The sequence below is a fragment of the Hemiscyllium ocellatum genome, chromosome 19 (genome assembly GCF_020745735.1).
Source record: "Hemiscyllium ocellatum isolate sHemOce1 chromosome 19, sHemOce1.pat.X.cur, whole genome shotgun sequence".
NCBI classification, from domain to species: Eukaryota; Metazoa; Chordata; class Chondrichthyes; order Orectolobiformes; family Hemiscylliidae; genus Hemiscyllium; species Hemiscyllium ocellatum.
Window position 1 is genome coordinate 14,379,360 of NC_083419.1, and position 16,520 is coordinate 14,395,879.

Below are 16,520 nucleotides of genomic sequence, written 5' to 3' on the forward strand. Positions count from 1 at the left end.
TTAATATAATTTTAAAAAAGTGTCCTAAGCTGTTGCAGACAATTTGATGCCAAGCGGTAGATAAATCAAGAAAGTGGATGACCAAAAGATTTGGTCAACTGCAGAAGCTCAAAAAAAAGTGTATAAAGTTTAGGGAATTTCAGACATCGCTGGAGTACACAATGTAGTTTAGACTCAGCAGGTAGACAAGTGATTGAGAAATTGGCCTTGTTATATAACAATTTGTACTAAATTTCAATATAAAATTGCAAAGTGCTCAATAACAGAAGGCATGCAGCTTTTAACAGCTTTGTACATTGTCTTTACAGTCTAATTTTGATTAGTGTTCATCTTAATTGAACTCATTTCTTGAAATATGTACCCGTTAGAAACTCATCCACAGGCACATTTTCCATTTTAAATATCGCTACAACAGTAGCATCTTGGATCATCCATCCAAAGGTTGCCATTACAGTACAATATACCTCCCATAGCACACATTTTGTACAAGTTAAAGAACACCTGACACAAGGAAATTTGACATTTTAGTTGATTGCTTAAACATTTAATAATTTGTTCCAAAAAAGACACGCTGCTGGCATTAGTAATATATAAATTATTATAACTGGCCAAAAATGGGACACAATGCTAAGTACGAGACTTTATATTTTGTTTTTCCAAACCTGCAAAGTGTTTGGGATACATAGGGAGTTAAGTTTATAACCCAAATATCTAGTTGTACAATTTGAGATATTCAAGTACCCCTTCCCCTGCCACCCCATCACATTACGAGAAAAATGTAATGCTTTTCTGTAACACTGAAATATATTACATGGCGTCATACAGCATGGAGAGACACCCTTGGTCCAATCAGTCCATACTGAACTTAATCCCAAATTAAATCTAGTCCCACCTGCCTGCTCCATATCCCTCCAAAATCTTTACTATTTGTGTACTTGTCTTTTCTGAAAGCACCAAATTGCAGCAGGATTTCTGAAAGTTAATTCAGTGGGATGTTCAAAGAAAATTAGCTCTTATATACATTTATCTACACAAGTGCAGAAACATTACTACACTGCCTCACTGAAGCAGTTGTGGAGTTCCCCTGCCTAAGGGATGTCACAATGACTTTGGATTTTTTGCCAATCATCCCACCCCACGCCATTTCTAAAACATCTGAATTTATCAAAATGCACCATGTAGAAAACCAGTGCAGCTGAATGATTCCGTAGTTTGCACTGTACTCCAGCCTTTTCATTTAAAATCATGATCCACAAAAAGGTTATCCACTTTGAAATCAAATGTATTTACATGATGCAATGCATTGTGCTCTACCCCTGATAATTTCTGATATGCCCAAAGGGCAGAAAAAAAATGATTAACTGGAGAAAGATACTCTATTGAACCATTAAACAAAGAATGCTATAAAAGAACAGATTTTCAAAGTTATCAGCACTGGTGCTAGAAGAATAGCAAATTTAAGTACCAAAAAAACCGTGCTCACATTTGAACAAATCTAACATCTAAGGACAAACACAGATAGACTAAAGTTATGATGCATTTGATTTAATCCATTTGATGAGTTGACAAATACTCTGAAGAATCTCATTATACATGGCTGTTTTCTTCCACTGAACATTTCACCCATACTCATTTGTGTAGAGAAAATCTTTGCAGTTCATTTCCCAGAAACTGAGAAACTAAATTCTGAAACAATCATTGAAAAATCTGTGCAAGTATTTAGGGGCTTCATTGGGAAAGGGACCATAAAACAATGCTTAAGTATTGTATGTTAGTAGTGTTATCTATTTGGCTACAAGTTATGCTTTTTATCTACAATATTTAACAAGTAAATCACAGGCATATTTAGTACAGTTTCAATTGAAACACCCTTTTTCCTGAAAATACCAGTAGTATTTGAAGGATTAGTTTCTCTGCATCGTGTGTCAGGAAGCCACCTACCTACAAACAGAAGTATCTACAAACCTTGTAAACAGAACTGCGTCATTTAAAACATAAATAATTCAAAAATATTAACAGCCAAGTAGCAGAAATTAAAGTATCAATGAGGCAGGGCCCGAAAAACACCATCCAGAAAAATCAAGAAAAACTAAAAGTTCAGCTAACACACTGCTCAGGACAATTCTTACAAGTTGATTTTTCATCCTCTGTTACAGAACAAATCCTCAAAGCAAGTCATTTTTATACCAGGTTGGTGTGTCACTTGGAGTTCCAAAAGCACCCTTAGTCTGGCAGAAAGCTTAAGTATCTACATTCTTGGTGTGTCTTCTGTTGAAGTCCAAGACAAGAATATCTTGTCAATCACACAGTGTAAAAAGACCCAATTTTCTTTTCTTGTAGCTCACTAGATCTAGTCTGTTAACATTCTGCTTACACTAGAGAGACGTTTCCAGACTATGTAGTGGGCTTCCTGGGGTTGAAGAGGTAGCAGACTTGCTTGTGTTGATTGTAAGATGGATCCCACTGTCAACAGCATTGTTGTTTTCATTGAGAGATAATCCAGGTGAGGTATCACGTTTTGTTGGTGCTTCTTCATCACCACTTTCATCAATTAGAGGGATGTGAGTGTCAGAATCTTCTATTCTAAATTCTGGATGCGTCATAAAGTTGTGGATTGAGCTGCGAGATTCTGGTTTCTCTAATCCTTCATACAAGGAACTACGGAATGCATTCACCACTCTGAGCTGTAAGAAAATATACATAGTGTCAGATGTTTGAAGTAACGGATAGGTCTGATAATGTTACAGAATGATTAAGCTGCATTGGGTTGAAATCCAATTACATAGCAACATTTGAAATCTGTATCGTGCAGTATGCAGTGGAAGTTGAAGAACTGGAAAGAACTTAAGACAGTTTAGAACAGTAAATAAAAATCTTTAAACAAGCATGTTACCTTGGTGTAAGCACTTAAGCTGATGTACCATAAAATACAAACAAAGCAGTTAATGCAGCAATACTTACCAGCTCCCAAGATTCATGAACCTCACTTTACCAAAAATTTTCAAAAATGCAAAACATGAGCTACAAAACAGGACCACCTCATGCGTGGGTTTAGGATGCCACTGACTATGATAAAAAGCCAAGCCTAAGATAAACACAGCATTAAGAAAATGGAACATGCGAAAATCCTAAGTAGAACCTGTGCAAATGTTCATGTATATGCCCATTGCCATTTACATGGAATTTAAATTTTTATGGGGGGGGGGGGGGGGGGGAGGAGAAGAGGAGGAGAAAGAATGACGAGGTTGAGGGCAGAAGGGAGAGAAACAGGTGGAGAAGAAAGGCCAATGCATTCAGAGACTTTATAAAGCAAAAATTTCATACAAATATATATAGTTTACTGTTATCATACAATGTCTGCTATTAGACTTCTGATCATTGATCTGATGAAAAGAATGAATTTCAAAAGTAGCAAATGTTTTAGGTGCTTATGTTTCCTCAACAGGTCTAGAAGTAGTCCTGTTACTGTCCTTGCACGATAATCTGCTTGGTCAGGAAAACAGATTGGATTTCTTTTCAGAAAAATTACTTTTATCAACCTGGAATTCAATACATAAAGTCAAACAGGATTATTCCATCACTACAGAATTTGAACTGTGATGAGCAAAGATATTTACAGAATATTTCAAACAAAGCTAAGCTCTTTTCATTAGGCTAAAGCGAGGACTGCAGATGCTGAAGATTACAGTCGTCAAGTCTGGGATTCTGGAAAAGCACAGGTCAGACAGCATCGGAGGAGGAGAATTGACTTTGACAAAAAGCCCTTCATCAGGGAAGTGGGTTGATTGCTGAAGAGCTTTTGCCTGGAATATTCATGTTCCTGCTATTGACGCTGCCTGACCTGCTGTGCTTTCCCAGCACCCCACACAAATCTTTTCATTCCTAATACTACAAATTTCCTTCAGATTTGCTAATTTATCAAACCTGGGTCGGAATGCATTGTGCTCAGAAGCAGCACAAATTAGTCTGGAACATACCAAAAAAAAAATTTAGTAGTCATTTCTTTCCTGACACCAATCCAGGTAGTCAATTGAGATAAAAAAGGACCATAATCAGTTTTATCATTCATCTTAAACTGGAGTAGAACTATTCACAAGTTGGACAATCCCAGAAATGGGCTTTGCTTTAATCAACTTCAGAATTATGGAATTCAAAATTTTGGATTAAAAAACCACAAGACAGACGACATTTAAGAATTCATAGGATTTACACTTCAGTCAGTTACACAAGTTGAGCACAATTCTACTGAACAGAACAACTTGCTTCTTAGAATACTCAACCAGTGCACAGATATTTAATACAAACAAATAGGCTAGGACAGAAACAAGTAGCCAAACCCCTTAAACTATTAAAAGTCAAAAAGATGGTTGATATGATTTAGTTTGAAGTACAGTAAATCCAGAAAGCAGTGTGATCTTGTTGTTCCTTTGAAATATGGATTTGGCTGTTTGCATGGAAATGTTGCACACAATCATTTACTAACTCAGGCACATTAGGCAAGGAAAGAAAATCTAGTTGAGTTCCATAAAATAATATGGCAAATGCTGTAAAAAGCTGCTGAGTGTTCAGTTTCATTCTTGTTGCTGTAACAGAAAACATGTAGACCTAGAAAAAAGTATGCAACATACAGCCCAACACGGAATCTGATTAATGTAGAGATAAAAATTTATAGTTAATAAGTAGAACAATTGTTTATGGATTTGTTAAAAATGGCATTTTATATATTAGAAATAAAAGGACCTTGAAAACTGGGCTTATACTCAAACATTTACACAGGCACTTGAATATTAATGTAATATGTATTGAAATTTGGCAGGACCATTTCAGCCTTCAATTTTTTTCTGCAAGTTTTAAAGAGTTCTAACCCTCAAAGAAAATAAAATCTGAAGACTTGGTGACCACATAAGAAAACTGCATGAACAGACTGAAACAAATGAAGTTTGGAGGGTACTAAGGGAGAAAATGAGAAACGTTAGGCATGTGGTTCAGGAAATGTTAATGTCATGCACTAAGAAAAACTCACACCCCACAGTAGTAGAAGCAGTAGTGGCAGCAGTAAACACTACATGTGTAGGGGTAGAAACATTTGTTACATCATGGTGCTGGCTGGCGATGGAAGGTTGCCGCCTTAGAGCTCCCTGAAAGGAAGTTCCAGTCTGGAAAGCATTCACTACATCCATCTGCAAGGAACCAGAGAATGTGACAGCTTGTTCAGAGAGAGAGAAGAAAGAAGAAAAAGAAAAACCATCCGATCTATAATACACAAGTAGAAATTACTAAAAGGCAAGAGTTTACAGGACAGCAGTAGAGTTACAGTTAATAAAAAGCAAAGTAGTCTGGGGTAATCCTGGCACAGGCCTTTTCTTCCATTCCAAAAAGTAGGTAAATAAGACCATAAGAAAATTGGAACAGGTGAAGGGCTTGCTCTACCATTCAACAGGAGCATGGCTGATAATATTGCATTTATACCTGAGTCTGTATTCTGTTAAGACCTCTGAACCACAAGATCTGACCATGACGTAATTCTCTCTCTGCATGGTCAATTTCTTCAATATCTTCTTCCAACTCATCCTCTGGTATCTCTTCCTTTTGTGTGCCAAGTCCAGCTTCTTTGAGAAATGTTAACTGACTTGTTGGAATTGTAGCAATCATCTATAAACAGAAACATTAGTTTCAAGTCAACTACTGAATTTCACTTAAAATATTTCTCAACTCAGTGTAGAAATTCAAACCGCTTATTCAAAGAATTCAAATTAGCTTATTCAATACACTATAGATTTCAACTTCAAGTCTGTATGTTTAAAATTGATCAGCATCCCATCAAGAGAAGGATAAGTGGGAGAGACTGCAGACCAACACTGAAAGGATGAATCTAAGCAGGTACATAGTGATTAGGAAGGCAAATTGAATGTAGTCTTGTCTACGGAGGGGGCAATGGCCTACTGGGATTATTGCAGAACTGTTAATCCAGACGACCAGATAAAATGTTCTGAGGACCCAGGTTCAAATCCCACCACAGCAGATGGTCAAATTTGAATTCAATGAAAATAAATCTGAAATTAATGATGACCATGAATCCATTAGATGGTCAGAAAAACCAAACCTCACTAATGTTCTTTAGGGAAGGAAATTACCATCCTCACTTGGCCTATGTGACTTCAGGCCCACAGTAATGTTGACTCTTAAGTGCCCCCTGTAGAACAATGCAAGTTGGATCATTAAAATTAAAAGGTAAAGAGTTTATTGGCCATCAAGTGAGTCAAAAGATTTTGGGGATAGCCATGAAAGTGTGTTGAGACTACAAATTAGTTGCGATCTTAAAGACCGATATAAGGGGTGAAACATCCCACTCCTGCTCCCAACTGTTGGTTTATACTTTTGAGAAGTACCTTATAATGTGAACAAAAATGGAAAAATGATACTGTTTTAAACCAAGGAAACTGGAAGGAGCGTTTTGAACACCTCACTGGAACTCAATTATATTTACTGTTGCCTTTTCAAGGTGGGTGAATTGGTGGGGGGGGGGGGTGCAGGAGGAGGAGAAGGGGAAGGGGAGCACGGGCAGAGGAGAAGACAGATGATTGCTGAAACTGTGTGTTCATGGAAGTTTTGCCTATAGACAAGCTATTCATTCAAAAGCAAGAATAAGTATCAGTTAACGTGGGCCAGCGGTGCTCTCAGATTTGCTTTTGGACAGATCATGAACAATACAGCTGCAGAAAGCCTCCAGACTCGACACAAGGTGAGCAATGAACATAACTCTCTTGCTTAAAACACTACTTCTAAACTCATGCATGCTAACAGATGAATCAAAAAGGAAATGTTGAGGGGAGAAAAATTGCTGAGGAACAGTTCAATAGCATTATTCCACAGGATTCAATGAGGTGTCCTTTTGCTTCTTAACTATCCTTATCTCCAATCACTTTTGCCCAAGTACCCCCCTTTTTAAAAAAAAACCATTTAAGATGCAGTGTGGTTGGCATACTAATTGTTCAGTCTGGTTAAAGGGGCTAGTTTTAAACAGTAAAAACTAGCTATCTTCAAATTCCTCGTTACTTCTCTTAAAGGAGAATGACTAGTCCAGTGGCTCTGACCTCCACAATCAATCCGTGCTTAGAATAGCTGGTCATGACCCACATAAATTTCTACTCTGCCTCAATCCCCTGTAATCCATCTACCGATACAGCATTCCACAGCGGACGTCCTTTCCCAAACACTGCATTCATGCCTGGAACATCTGGACAAGGCAACCTGTCAGACTCATTGAAGGCAGAGCTGTAGTCAATACCATTATCCCCTCTAGACTGATCTCAACTCAGACCTAGGTCTCATCTCTGCCCTCCACAAATGACCCTCAGCTTTCTGACCCACAAACAGCAATCTGAAGACCGTTAACTACAACTTCACAATGCAGCTCACTGAAGCCACCAACCCCCACCCAAAAGATGTATCCCCAGTCTCCCACTGTACTTCCTGTACACCCACTACCATGTTACTAAATTCTGAACAAACATCTGCAAGTTTGTTGATTACCACCAGGGTAGGACATATCAAACGAGTCAGAATATAGGAGGATGATAGAAGGCTTGCTGATGTGGTGCAATGAGAAAAACCTCTCCCAAAATCAGACAACTAAAAGAACTGATCGACTTCAAAAAAGGGAGAACAGGACCCTATCTACATCAATGGATGAGATAGGAAATTCGGCATGACCATAAAAAAAGGTCCCTCACCAACTTAAAGTGCACCATTGAAGCATACTGTCCAGTTGTTTAACAGCCTGGTACAGCAACTGCTCTGCCCAGGGCTAAGAAAGTGACAGATGGTTATGTACATAGCCCGACATTATGGAAGCCAACCTCCCATCTGTGGGCTCTATTACACGTCTTGCTGCCATGGATCCCTAGCAATGCTTTCCTAGGACCTCTTCCATCAGGTAGAATACAGAAGCTCGAATACATTCACCAGCAGGTTCAAGAACAACTTCTTCCCTGCTGTTATTGGACTGATGAATGGACTATAAAAAGATCAGCATTTAGTTAAAATGTTGAACTTTCCTACTGCACAACCTTTAGGCGATGTAACCTGTATGCTACTGCCCAAGTTTATTTTTCCATGCTATGAAGTGCGATGCTGCTGCTCCTTTAACAATGTTGTCCTTGGTTTTTGTTTCCAGAGGGGTCATAACCCTAGAAGTTCTAATGTGTCTGGTTCGGATAGGTTCGAGGGCCAATTTGATTATAAACATACTGCCTCAGGGGGGGAAAAAAAAAAGTTTTCAGGTTAAGAAAACATACAATAATGGGGTGTGGCTGGTTCTCCCAGCCCAACTTTTTTCTGGTTTGGTTTTTAGCAAGCAGGCAGTTTGAGGCTGCTAGTCATGGAGGGTGTTCCATGCTGAATCTCTGCCATCTCTCCCTTGCAAGACTGTTAGACTTTACCTTTTTTGCCAAGAGCTGTTTATGAGGATCATTGCAGGAATTTGGAACAGAATTATGAAGGTCACACAATATGGTGTGTTTTTAAATAGGTTAAGTTATTCTATATTCTGTTCCTTTGTGTTTCATTCAATAATCTTGCAAATAAAATGGTTTTGTTTAAAACTGGAGTGGTTGCACCTGCTGCATCACTCCTGAAATATCCACTTAACACCTGCTTAAAACAGCTAGAAAAGTTGGGTTTCGGCTACCTCGAGGGGGTCTGACCTGGTCCAAAGCATAATGGATGTCCTCACTTATTTTGATAGGTCTATACTGCTTGTAAACAAAGCTTTTCATTGTACTTAAGTACATGAAAAGTCAAATTGAAACTCCATGAAGCTTAGCATAGATTTTGTCCAGTGAAATGCCTAAGTGTTCCTAACAATTTGTAGATGCTGGTGATCTAGTTAAACCAGCCACCAAAGGGTTAGAACACTTAAACAATGGTTAAGTATTGACCAGATTACTATCAATATAATCCAACATTGAAATAATTAACCTCAACACCAGAGAACATGAAAACTTCATGAAATATGTAGATCACCAAATTCTGTAAAGTGGCACTGACCAGTCTTAGACAAATTTACAAATCACAATAGACTGAACAATCGAAACCAGACAGACATTCTATGCTTCACAAACCAACTCTGCCTTTTATTCAAATTTTCTTTTCAGAAGGAAGGGGATCGTGACAAATATTCACAATGTTATGACAAATTATTTCCAACTGGTAACTGACTTGTAGTAACGGTACATTGAAAACAAAACAAGATTTCTCTGCAAGACAAACTGTTCCTATAATAAAATGCAAGGCAACTAAAAGCAAATTGCTTACCTGTCCCCATATTAGTGTTCCCATTCCAAGAAAAATGCACCATAACCATTGATCTGCTGTTAGCTTAGTACAGCTAAATGGCTTCCCACCAAATTGAACAATAATGATCTGGTTAAAAAAAATAAAATTGAAATTGCAAACAAAGAAGTGCAATATTTAAATTCAAATATTAGCATAAGTTTGTCAAAGCAAAGCAGTCACTTACCTGTACAATAAATGTTCCCAATACAATTGTACAAAATATTATATTGTTGAAAATTCCATCAAAAACATTTCTTTCACCATGAATTTTTCGAGCATTCACTTCATTAAATAACTGCATCATGACAAATGTATTAAATACAATTGTGTAGTGCTCTGAAGGGGGAGAGTGAAGAGGAGCATTTCGTCCACTGTCAATGTCAAATATTTTTTCACCTGAAAAAATTGAAAAGGTTACATTTAAAAGTATGAATACAAAATGGCTACAAATTCTGCAAAGTCAAATAAATTTAGCTTAAAAACAAACCTTCCCCATCTGAAAATTAAATTCCAACGGAAGCTACTTATTGTAGCCAAATAGCCTTTCCCTTCATGTCCAAGTGATTGGTCACAGCAAATTTAACCTGGACAACTAGAGTGAAGCTTTGGGATTTCAATCAAACAAAGTAACAAATAGCAGCATTCAGGTTGGGTTCATTTTCATAGCACACAACAGTTATCTAGTTCACTTCATGAAAAACTTTACATCTTTAATTTTTCCTGAATTTCAGCACAGTGCTTGAACAGGTTTCATTTTGCTATATTTTGTGAAATTTAGACACCAAGCCAACTCCAGACAGTAGAGACATTTTCATATTTATTCATGTGTGGGACGTGAGCATTGTTGGCTGGCCAACATTTATTGCCCAACCCTAGTTGCCATCTTGAACCACTGCAGCCCACCTGTTATATGTTCCCATGTACCCACTGATTGTCTTACTAGATGAAAGTGATTGGGAGTGTGGAAGGAGCAGTTTAAGGATTTATGTAAATTCCTGCAGTGCATCTTGTAGATAGTAGCAGCATGCATCAGATGTTGGAGGAAGGAGTGGTCGATTGTGGATGTGATGTGGGCTGGTTTGTCCTTCATTGTGCCAAGCTTAGTGTTGTTGGAGCTGCACCAATCCAGCTAAGTGGGGAATATTTAGCTCACTCCAGTCTTGTGGACTGGTTTTTGGGAGTCAGGTAGGAGTTTCTCATTAGTATTCATAGCCTCTGACCCGCTCTTTTAGCAGAAGATGATTTATTAGAATTCAAACATTTACAGGATCCCTTCCTCTATCTTGCTGGTTTTCTTGAAGTTAAATGATTTCCCTTTTGTAAAAAAAAAAAATCAGAAACAATTCCTTCTCCAACTGTACAATAATAGGTCCCATTAGTTCACTGGCTAACAAACACCTACCTAACCTTTGGATCTCTTATTTCTTTAATGAATTGCTGGGCTGCAGTTTTTAAAACTTGCAATTCTTTCTAGAATTTGGGAAGATAAAACCACCTCTGCAGAGATAATGCAGACCTCTGATGTAGCCTAGAGGAAGTTATAGTAAACCTAATTTCAGCTCCAGTTTTTTAATCCCAAAAATAAATTAAGTTACCGATTTTTAAAGAGCTTACAAGTATTAACTCCGATGAAGTCATTTGTAATCCAAAATCAAAACATTTTTCTAAAATCTTAAATACTATTTTAGTTAACCTCAAGCCACTGGCATTTAAATCCTAGTTAAAAATTCTGAAGCTGGAGGATTCACAACACTGCTTACCAGCAAACAAGAGTGTAAAAACAACGACAAGTTGGTAGACAGCGTGACCCAAGATATTCTTCATCATAGTGCGAGAAATTAGCGGTTTATTTCTGCCATAAGGCTTTCGTAGCAGGAGTGCTTCTGTGGGTGGTTCAGTGGCTAAAGCAAGCGATGCAAACGTGTCCATGATCAAGTTTACCCAAAGCATTTGCACAGCCTTCAACGGAGAATCCTAAAATTCAAACAATTTTTAATGTTTATAAACAATTGAACCATATTATTTCAGAGTACTTGATCAAGTTCTGGAGGAACAGAATTATTGCAGCATGAATGCTTTATTTTCAACTAACTTGATGTGCAACCAAGAAAATTCTGAACACACCAGACACTTCACAAGCCTTGAAGAATAATGTTTGACAACATTGTTCCACATGGCAGTCTTTCAGATGGTTCTTAGTTAGAAAAGACAATGGAAAGTTGAAGTAGCTGACTGGCTTAACTAGGTTACTTAGTATATACTAACAGTGAATAGAATTAACTGTGCAGAAATATCTCAAGGGCTTTTCTTCTACTTGAGAATTTATCACTCCATTTGCAGCTCTCAAGGCTATTAACAAAGCAGTAAACAGCAGTATTCTGAAATAGTGGACCACAGAATGTATCTACAGATCAAACATTCATGAGCCCTTTAGGTTGGGACCATGTAAATGGTCATAGTTGCAATCTTTGAGCGTTGCTGACCAGAAGGCACAGACAAAAAAAAACAAAGGACAGAAGCAAGCACATCTAAGTTTCATCGTCTTTTGGCCAAGTAAAACAGCTGCATTGTGTTAGAGTGACTGATCTTTCCCATGTTGAGGGTACTAAACACTTGTGTATTTCTGCTCTAACAAGTCTGAAATAAAAAGCTAGCCCAATGGCAACCATATTAGCATCATCTCTTGCCATGAAGACCCATCTAATTCAGCCTTTAAGGAAGGTAATCTGGCATTCATTCTTGGCCTGGTTTTGTTGTTATGCCCATATTCCATAAATGGCAGGTTACTGCCAATTACAAAGAGATGGATCTTCATGGCAAGAGATGCTGCTAATATGGTTGCCATTAGGCTAGCTTTTCTTTTTATTTCAGAGACTTATTGGATTTAAAATTCCACCTACAATGGTAGGGTTCCAACCCACATCTGCAGACTGACCCAGGGTCCTGGGTTACTGACATGATCACTTTACCATTTGATGTAGGGTGACTTTGCATTGTAGAGCAGGAATACACAAGTGTTTAGTACCCTCAACTTTAGCTGTTCTTTGTTTACAGAAGGAAACTGCTAGTCAGAACCATAAACTTACTGATCTCAACTCCAATGAATCTATAAGCACTTGGAGTGAAAATGTACTTACTCCAGGCATGTTTGGGAAACAAAGCACCAATGGAATTATTGCAATATTCTTTGAAAGATGGAAAGTTGAAATAATATAGAATTGTTCCTAAACTCCTAGACAGCGTGCATAAAAGTTCACTAGGACAAGGAGTACATAAAAAAGCTACAGTAGGGAAGAGAAACTCCCAAAGCAGTTATGACGACAATGATAAAGAAAAATAACTTGAGAATTTGTAAGTACTAAGACAAGAGGGGTCATTTGGGAATGGCAAATCAGGTCAGGACTTGTATACTTACTACTAAGGTCCTAGGAGTGTTACTGAACAAAGGCTCTTAAGGTTGCAGGTTCATAGTTTCTTGAAATTGGAGTTGCAGGTAGACAGGGTATGAAGGAATTTAGTATGCTTGCCTTTATTGCTAAGTGCATTGAGTGCAGAGTTCAGAGGCCATGTTGTGACTGTATAGGACTTTGGTCAGGGCACTTTTGGAATATTGGTCTCCCAGTTATTGGAAGGATGTTGTGAAACTTGAAGGGTTCAGAAAGGGTTTACAAGAATGTTGCCAGTTTTGGAGGGTTTGAGCTATAGGAAAAGGCTGATTAGGCTGGGGCTTTTCTCCTTTATCACTGGAGGCTGAAGGGTGACCCTATCAAGGTTTAAGAAAATCATTTGGTGCACAGGGTGAATACACAAGGACATTTTCACCACAAACAGTCCAAAACTAGAGGGCTTCGGTTTAAGGGGGAAATGATTTAAAAAGGGGCCTAAAAAGGCAATGTTTCCAAAGGGTTTTGGTGTGGGAAATGAGCTGCCATAAATAAAGTCAGATGTACAGTATGGAAACAGACCCTTCGGTCCAACTTGTCCATGCCAACCAGATATCCCCAACCGCCAGCACCCAACCCATATCCCTCCAAACCCTTCCAATTTATATACCCATCCAGATGCCGTTTAAATGTTGCAATTGTATCAGCCTCCACCACTTCCTCTGGCAGCTCATTCCATACACGTAGCACCCTCTGCATGAAAACATTTCCCTGGGGTTAGTGAGAAGGGAAAGATGTGAGACCCAAGGGGCAAAGACTGTCTATTTATCCTATCAATGCTCCTTAAAATTTTGTAAACTTCCAAGGTCACCCCTCAGCCTCCAACACTCTAGGGAAAGAAAAACAGGCCCAGCCTGTTCAACCTCTCCTTGTCACTCAAATCCTCCAACCCTGGCAACATCCAGGTAATTTTTTTCTGAACCCTTTCAAGTTTCACAACACCATTCCGATAGGAAGGAGACCAGAATTGCACGCAACACTCCATTAGGTGCCTAACCAATGTCCTGCACAGCTGCAACATGACCTCCCAACTCCTGTACTCAATACTCTGGCCAATAAAGGAAAACATACCAAATGCCTCCTTCACCATCCTGTGCCGCTACTTAAGGAGCTATGAACCTGCACCCCAAGGTCTTTGTTCAGCAACATTCCCTAGGACCTTACCATTAAGTGTACAAACCTTAGCAGGACTTACTTCCCCAAAATGCAGTAACTCACATTTATCTGAATTAAATTCCATCTGCCACCTCTCAGCCCATTGGCCCATCTGGTCAAGATCTTGTAATCAGAGGTAACCCTCTTCGCTGTCCACTACACCTCCAATTTTGGAGTCATCTACAAACTTACTAACTGTACCTCCTATGCTCACTTACGTAAATGACAAAAAAGGTAGAGGGCCCAGCACTGATCCTTGTGGCACTCCACTGGTCACAGGCCTTCAGTCTGAAAAACAATCCTCCACCATCACCCTCTGTCTTCTCCCTTTGAACCAGTTCTGTATCCAAATGGTGGGTTCTCCCTGTGTTCTGAGGGATCTAACCAATCTCCCATGGGGAACCTTGAACACCTTACTGAAGTTCACATACATCACTCTGACCACTCTGCCCTCAATCCTCTTGATTGTTTTTTTTTGAGGAAGTAAGTTTGACACAGGATTTCCATGCACAAAGCCATGTTCACCATTCCTAAATCAGTCCTTGCCTTTCTAATTACATATACATCCTGTCCCTCAGGATTCCCTCCAACAACTTGCCCACCACTGAGGTCAGGCTCACTGGTCTATAGTTCCCTGGCTTGTCCTTACCACCTTTCTTGAACAGTGACATTTGCCAACCTCCAGTCTTCCAGCACCTCACCTGTGACTATTGATGATACAAATATCTCAGCAAGGGGCCCAGCAATCACTTCTCTAGCTTCCCACAGAGTTCTTGGGTACACCTGATCAGGTCCTGCAGATTTATCCCCCTTTACCAGTTAAGACATCCAGCACTTCCTCCTGTAATCTGGACATTTTGCAAGATGTCACCATCTATTTCCCTGCAGTCTATATCTTCCATATCCTTTGCATCAGTATTTACGGTGGAAAAATATTCATAAAGTATCTCCATTTTCTGTGGCTCCACACAAAGGCCACTTTGCTGATTTGAGGGGCCATATTCTCGAGTTACAAATACATTTAAGGACAAAAAAAAGTAAAAACTGTTTGGCTTCTCCTTAATTCTATTTGCCAAAGCTATGTCCCCTTTTTGCCCTCCTGACTTCCCTCTTAAGTAAACTCTTACCTCCTTTATACTTCAAGGATTCACTCGATCTATCCTGTCTATACCTTATATAGGCTTCCTTTTTCTTAACCTAACCTTCAATTTCTTTAGTCATCCAGCATTCCTAATACAACCAGCCTTTCCTTTCACCAACAGGAATATACTTTATCTAATTTCGGAAGGCTTCCCATTTTCCAGCCATCCCTTTACCTGCAAACATCTGCTTCCAATCAGCTTGCTTAATACTGTCAAAATTGGCCATTCTCCAATTTAGAAATGCAACTTTTAGATCTGGTCTATCCTTTTCCATCACCATTTTAAATCTAAATATAATAATGGCCACTGGCCCCAAAGGGCTTCCTCACTGACACCTCAGTCACCTGCCCTGTCTTATTTCCCAAGAGTAGGTCAAGTTTTGCACCTTCAAGTAGGTACATCCACATACCCAATCAGAAAATTGTACACAAATTCCTCTCCATCTAGACCCTTAACACTATGGCAGTCCCAGTCTACATTTGGGAAGTTAAAATCCCCCACCATAACCACCCTATGATTCTTAGTTAGCTGAGATCTCCTTACAAGTTTGCTTCTCAATTTCCCTGACTATTAGGGGGTCTATAATACAATCCCAATAAGGTTATCATCCCTTATTTCTCAATTCCACCCAATTAGCTTCCATGTATTTCCAGGAATATCCTCATTCAGCACAGCTGTATTGATATCCTTTATCAAAAATTCCACCCCTCTTCTTGCCTCCCTTTCTATCCTTCCTGTAGGATTCGGATCCTGGAACGTTAAGTCTGTCCTACCCATCCCTATCCAGATGCCTTTTAAAATGCTGCAATTGCACCAGCCCCAATGTCCTCTAACAGCTCATTCCATAGACTTGCCATCCTCTTCGTGAAAACACTGCCCCTGAAGTCCCTTTCTCCTCACCCTAAACCTACGCCCTCTAGTTCTGAACTCTCCACCCCAGGGAAAAAGACATTTATCCTATCCATATCCCTTGTGCTTTTATAAGCCTTTATAATAGGTCACCCCTCAATCTCTGACATTCCAGGGAAAACAGCCCCAGCTTATTTAATCTCTCCCTATAGCTCAAGTCCTCCAACCCTGGCAACATCCTTGTCAATCTTTTCAGAATCCTTTCAAGTTTCACAACATCCTTCCAATATGAAGGAGACCAGATTTGCATGCAATATTCTAAAAGTAGCCTAACCAACATCCTGTACTGCCACATGACCCAACTCCTATACTGACCAATAAAGGAAAGCTTACCACCTTAAGGAGCTATGAACCTGCACTCCAAGGTCTTTGTTCAACAACACTCCTTAGTATCTTACCAAGTAGTGTCTCAGTCCTGCTAAGATTTGTTTTCACAAAATGAAACCCCTCACATCTATATTAAAAACTAATCTACCATTCCTCAGCCCACTGGCCCATCTGATCATGATCCTGTTGTAATCCGAGGTAACCTTAT

The 16,520-nt window shown here is 39.1% G+C and overlaps 1 protein-coding gene across 5 annotated transcripts in view; it reads right to left on the bottom strand.

Annotated features, from left to right (window-relative positions):
* Positions 1-1,529: 1,529 nt before the first annotated feature.
* The window catches only part of LOC132824868 (plasma membrane calcium-transporting ATPase 1-like), a 109,048-nt gene continuing 94,057 nt past the window's right edge, over positions 1,530-16,520 (bottom strand). For all 5 annotated transcript variants that reach the window (XM_060839673.1, XM_060839672.1, XM_060839675.1 and 2 more), the window contains exons 17-21: positions 11,097-11,310; positions 9,521-9,732; positions 9,316-9,423; positions 5,470-5,652; positions 1,530-2,684 (exon numbers count right to left, since the gene is read on the bottom strand). In XM_060839673.1, coding sequence (XP_060695656.1) covers positions 2,376-2,684; positions 5,470-5,652; positions 9,316-9,423; positions 9,521-9,732; positions 11,097-11,310 — 1,026 coding nt within the window. In that variant the 3' untranslated portion in view covers positions 1,530-2,375. The remainder of the gene's footprint in view (positions 2,685-5,469; positions 5,653-9,315; positions 9,424-9,520; positions 9,733-11,096; positions 11,311-16,520) is intronic.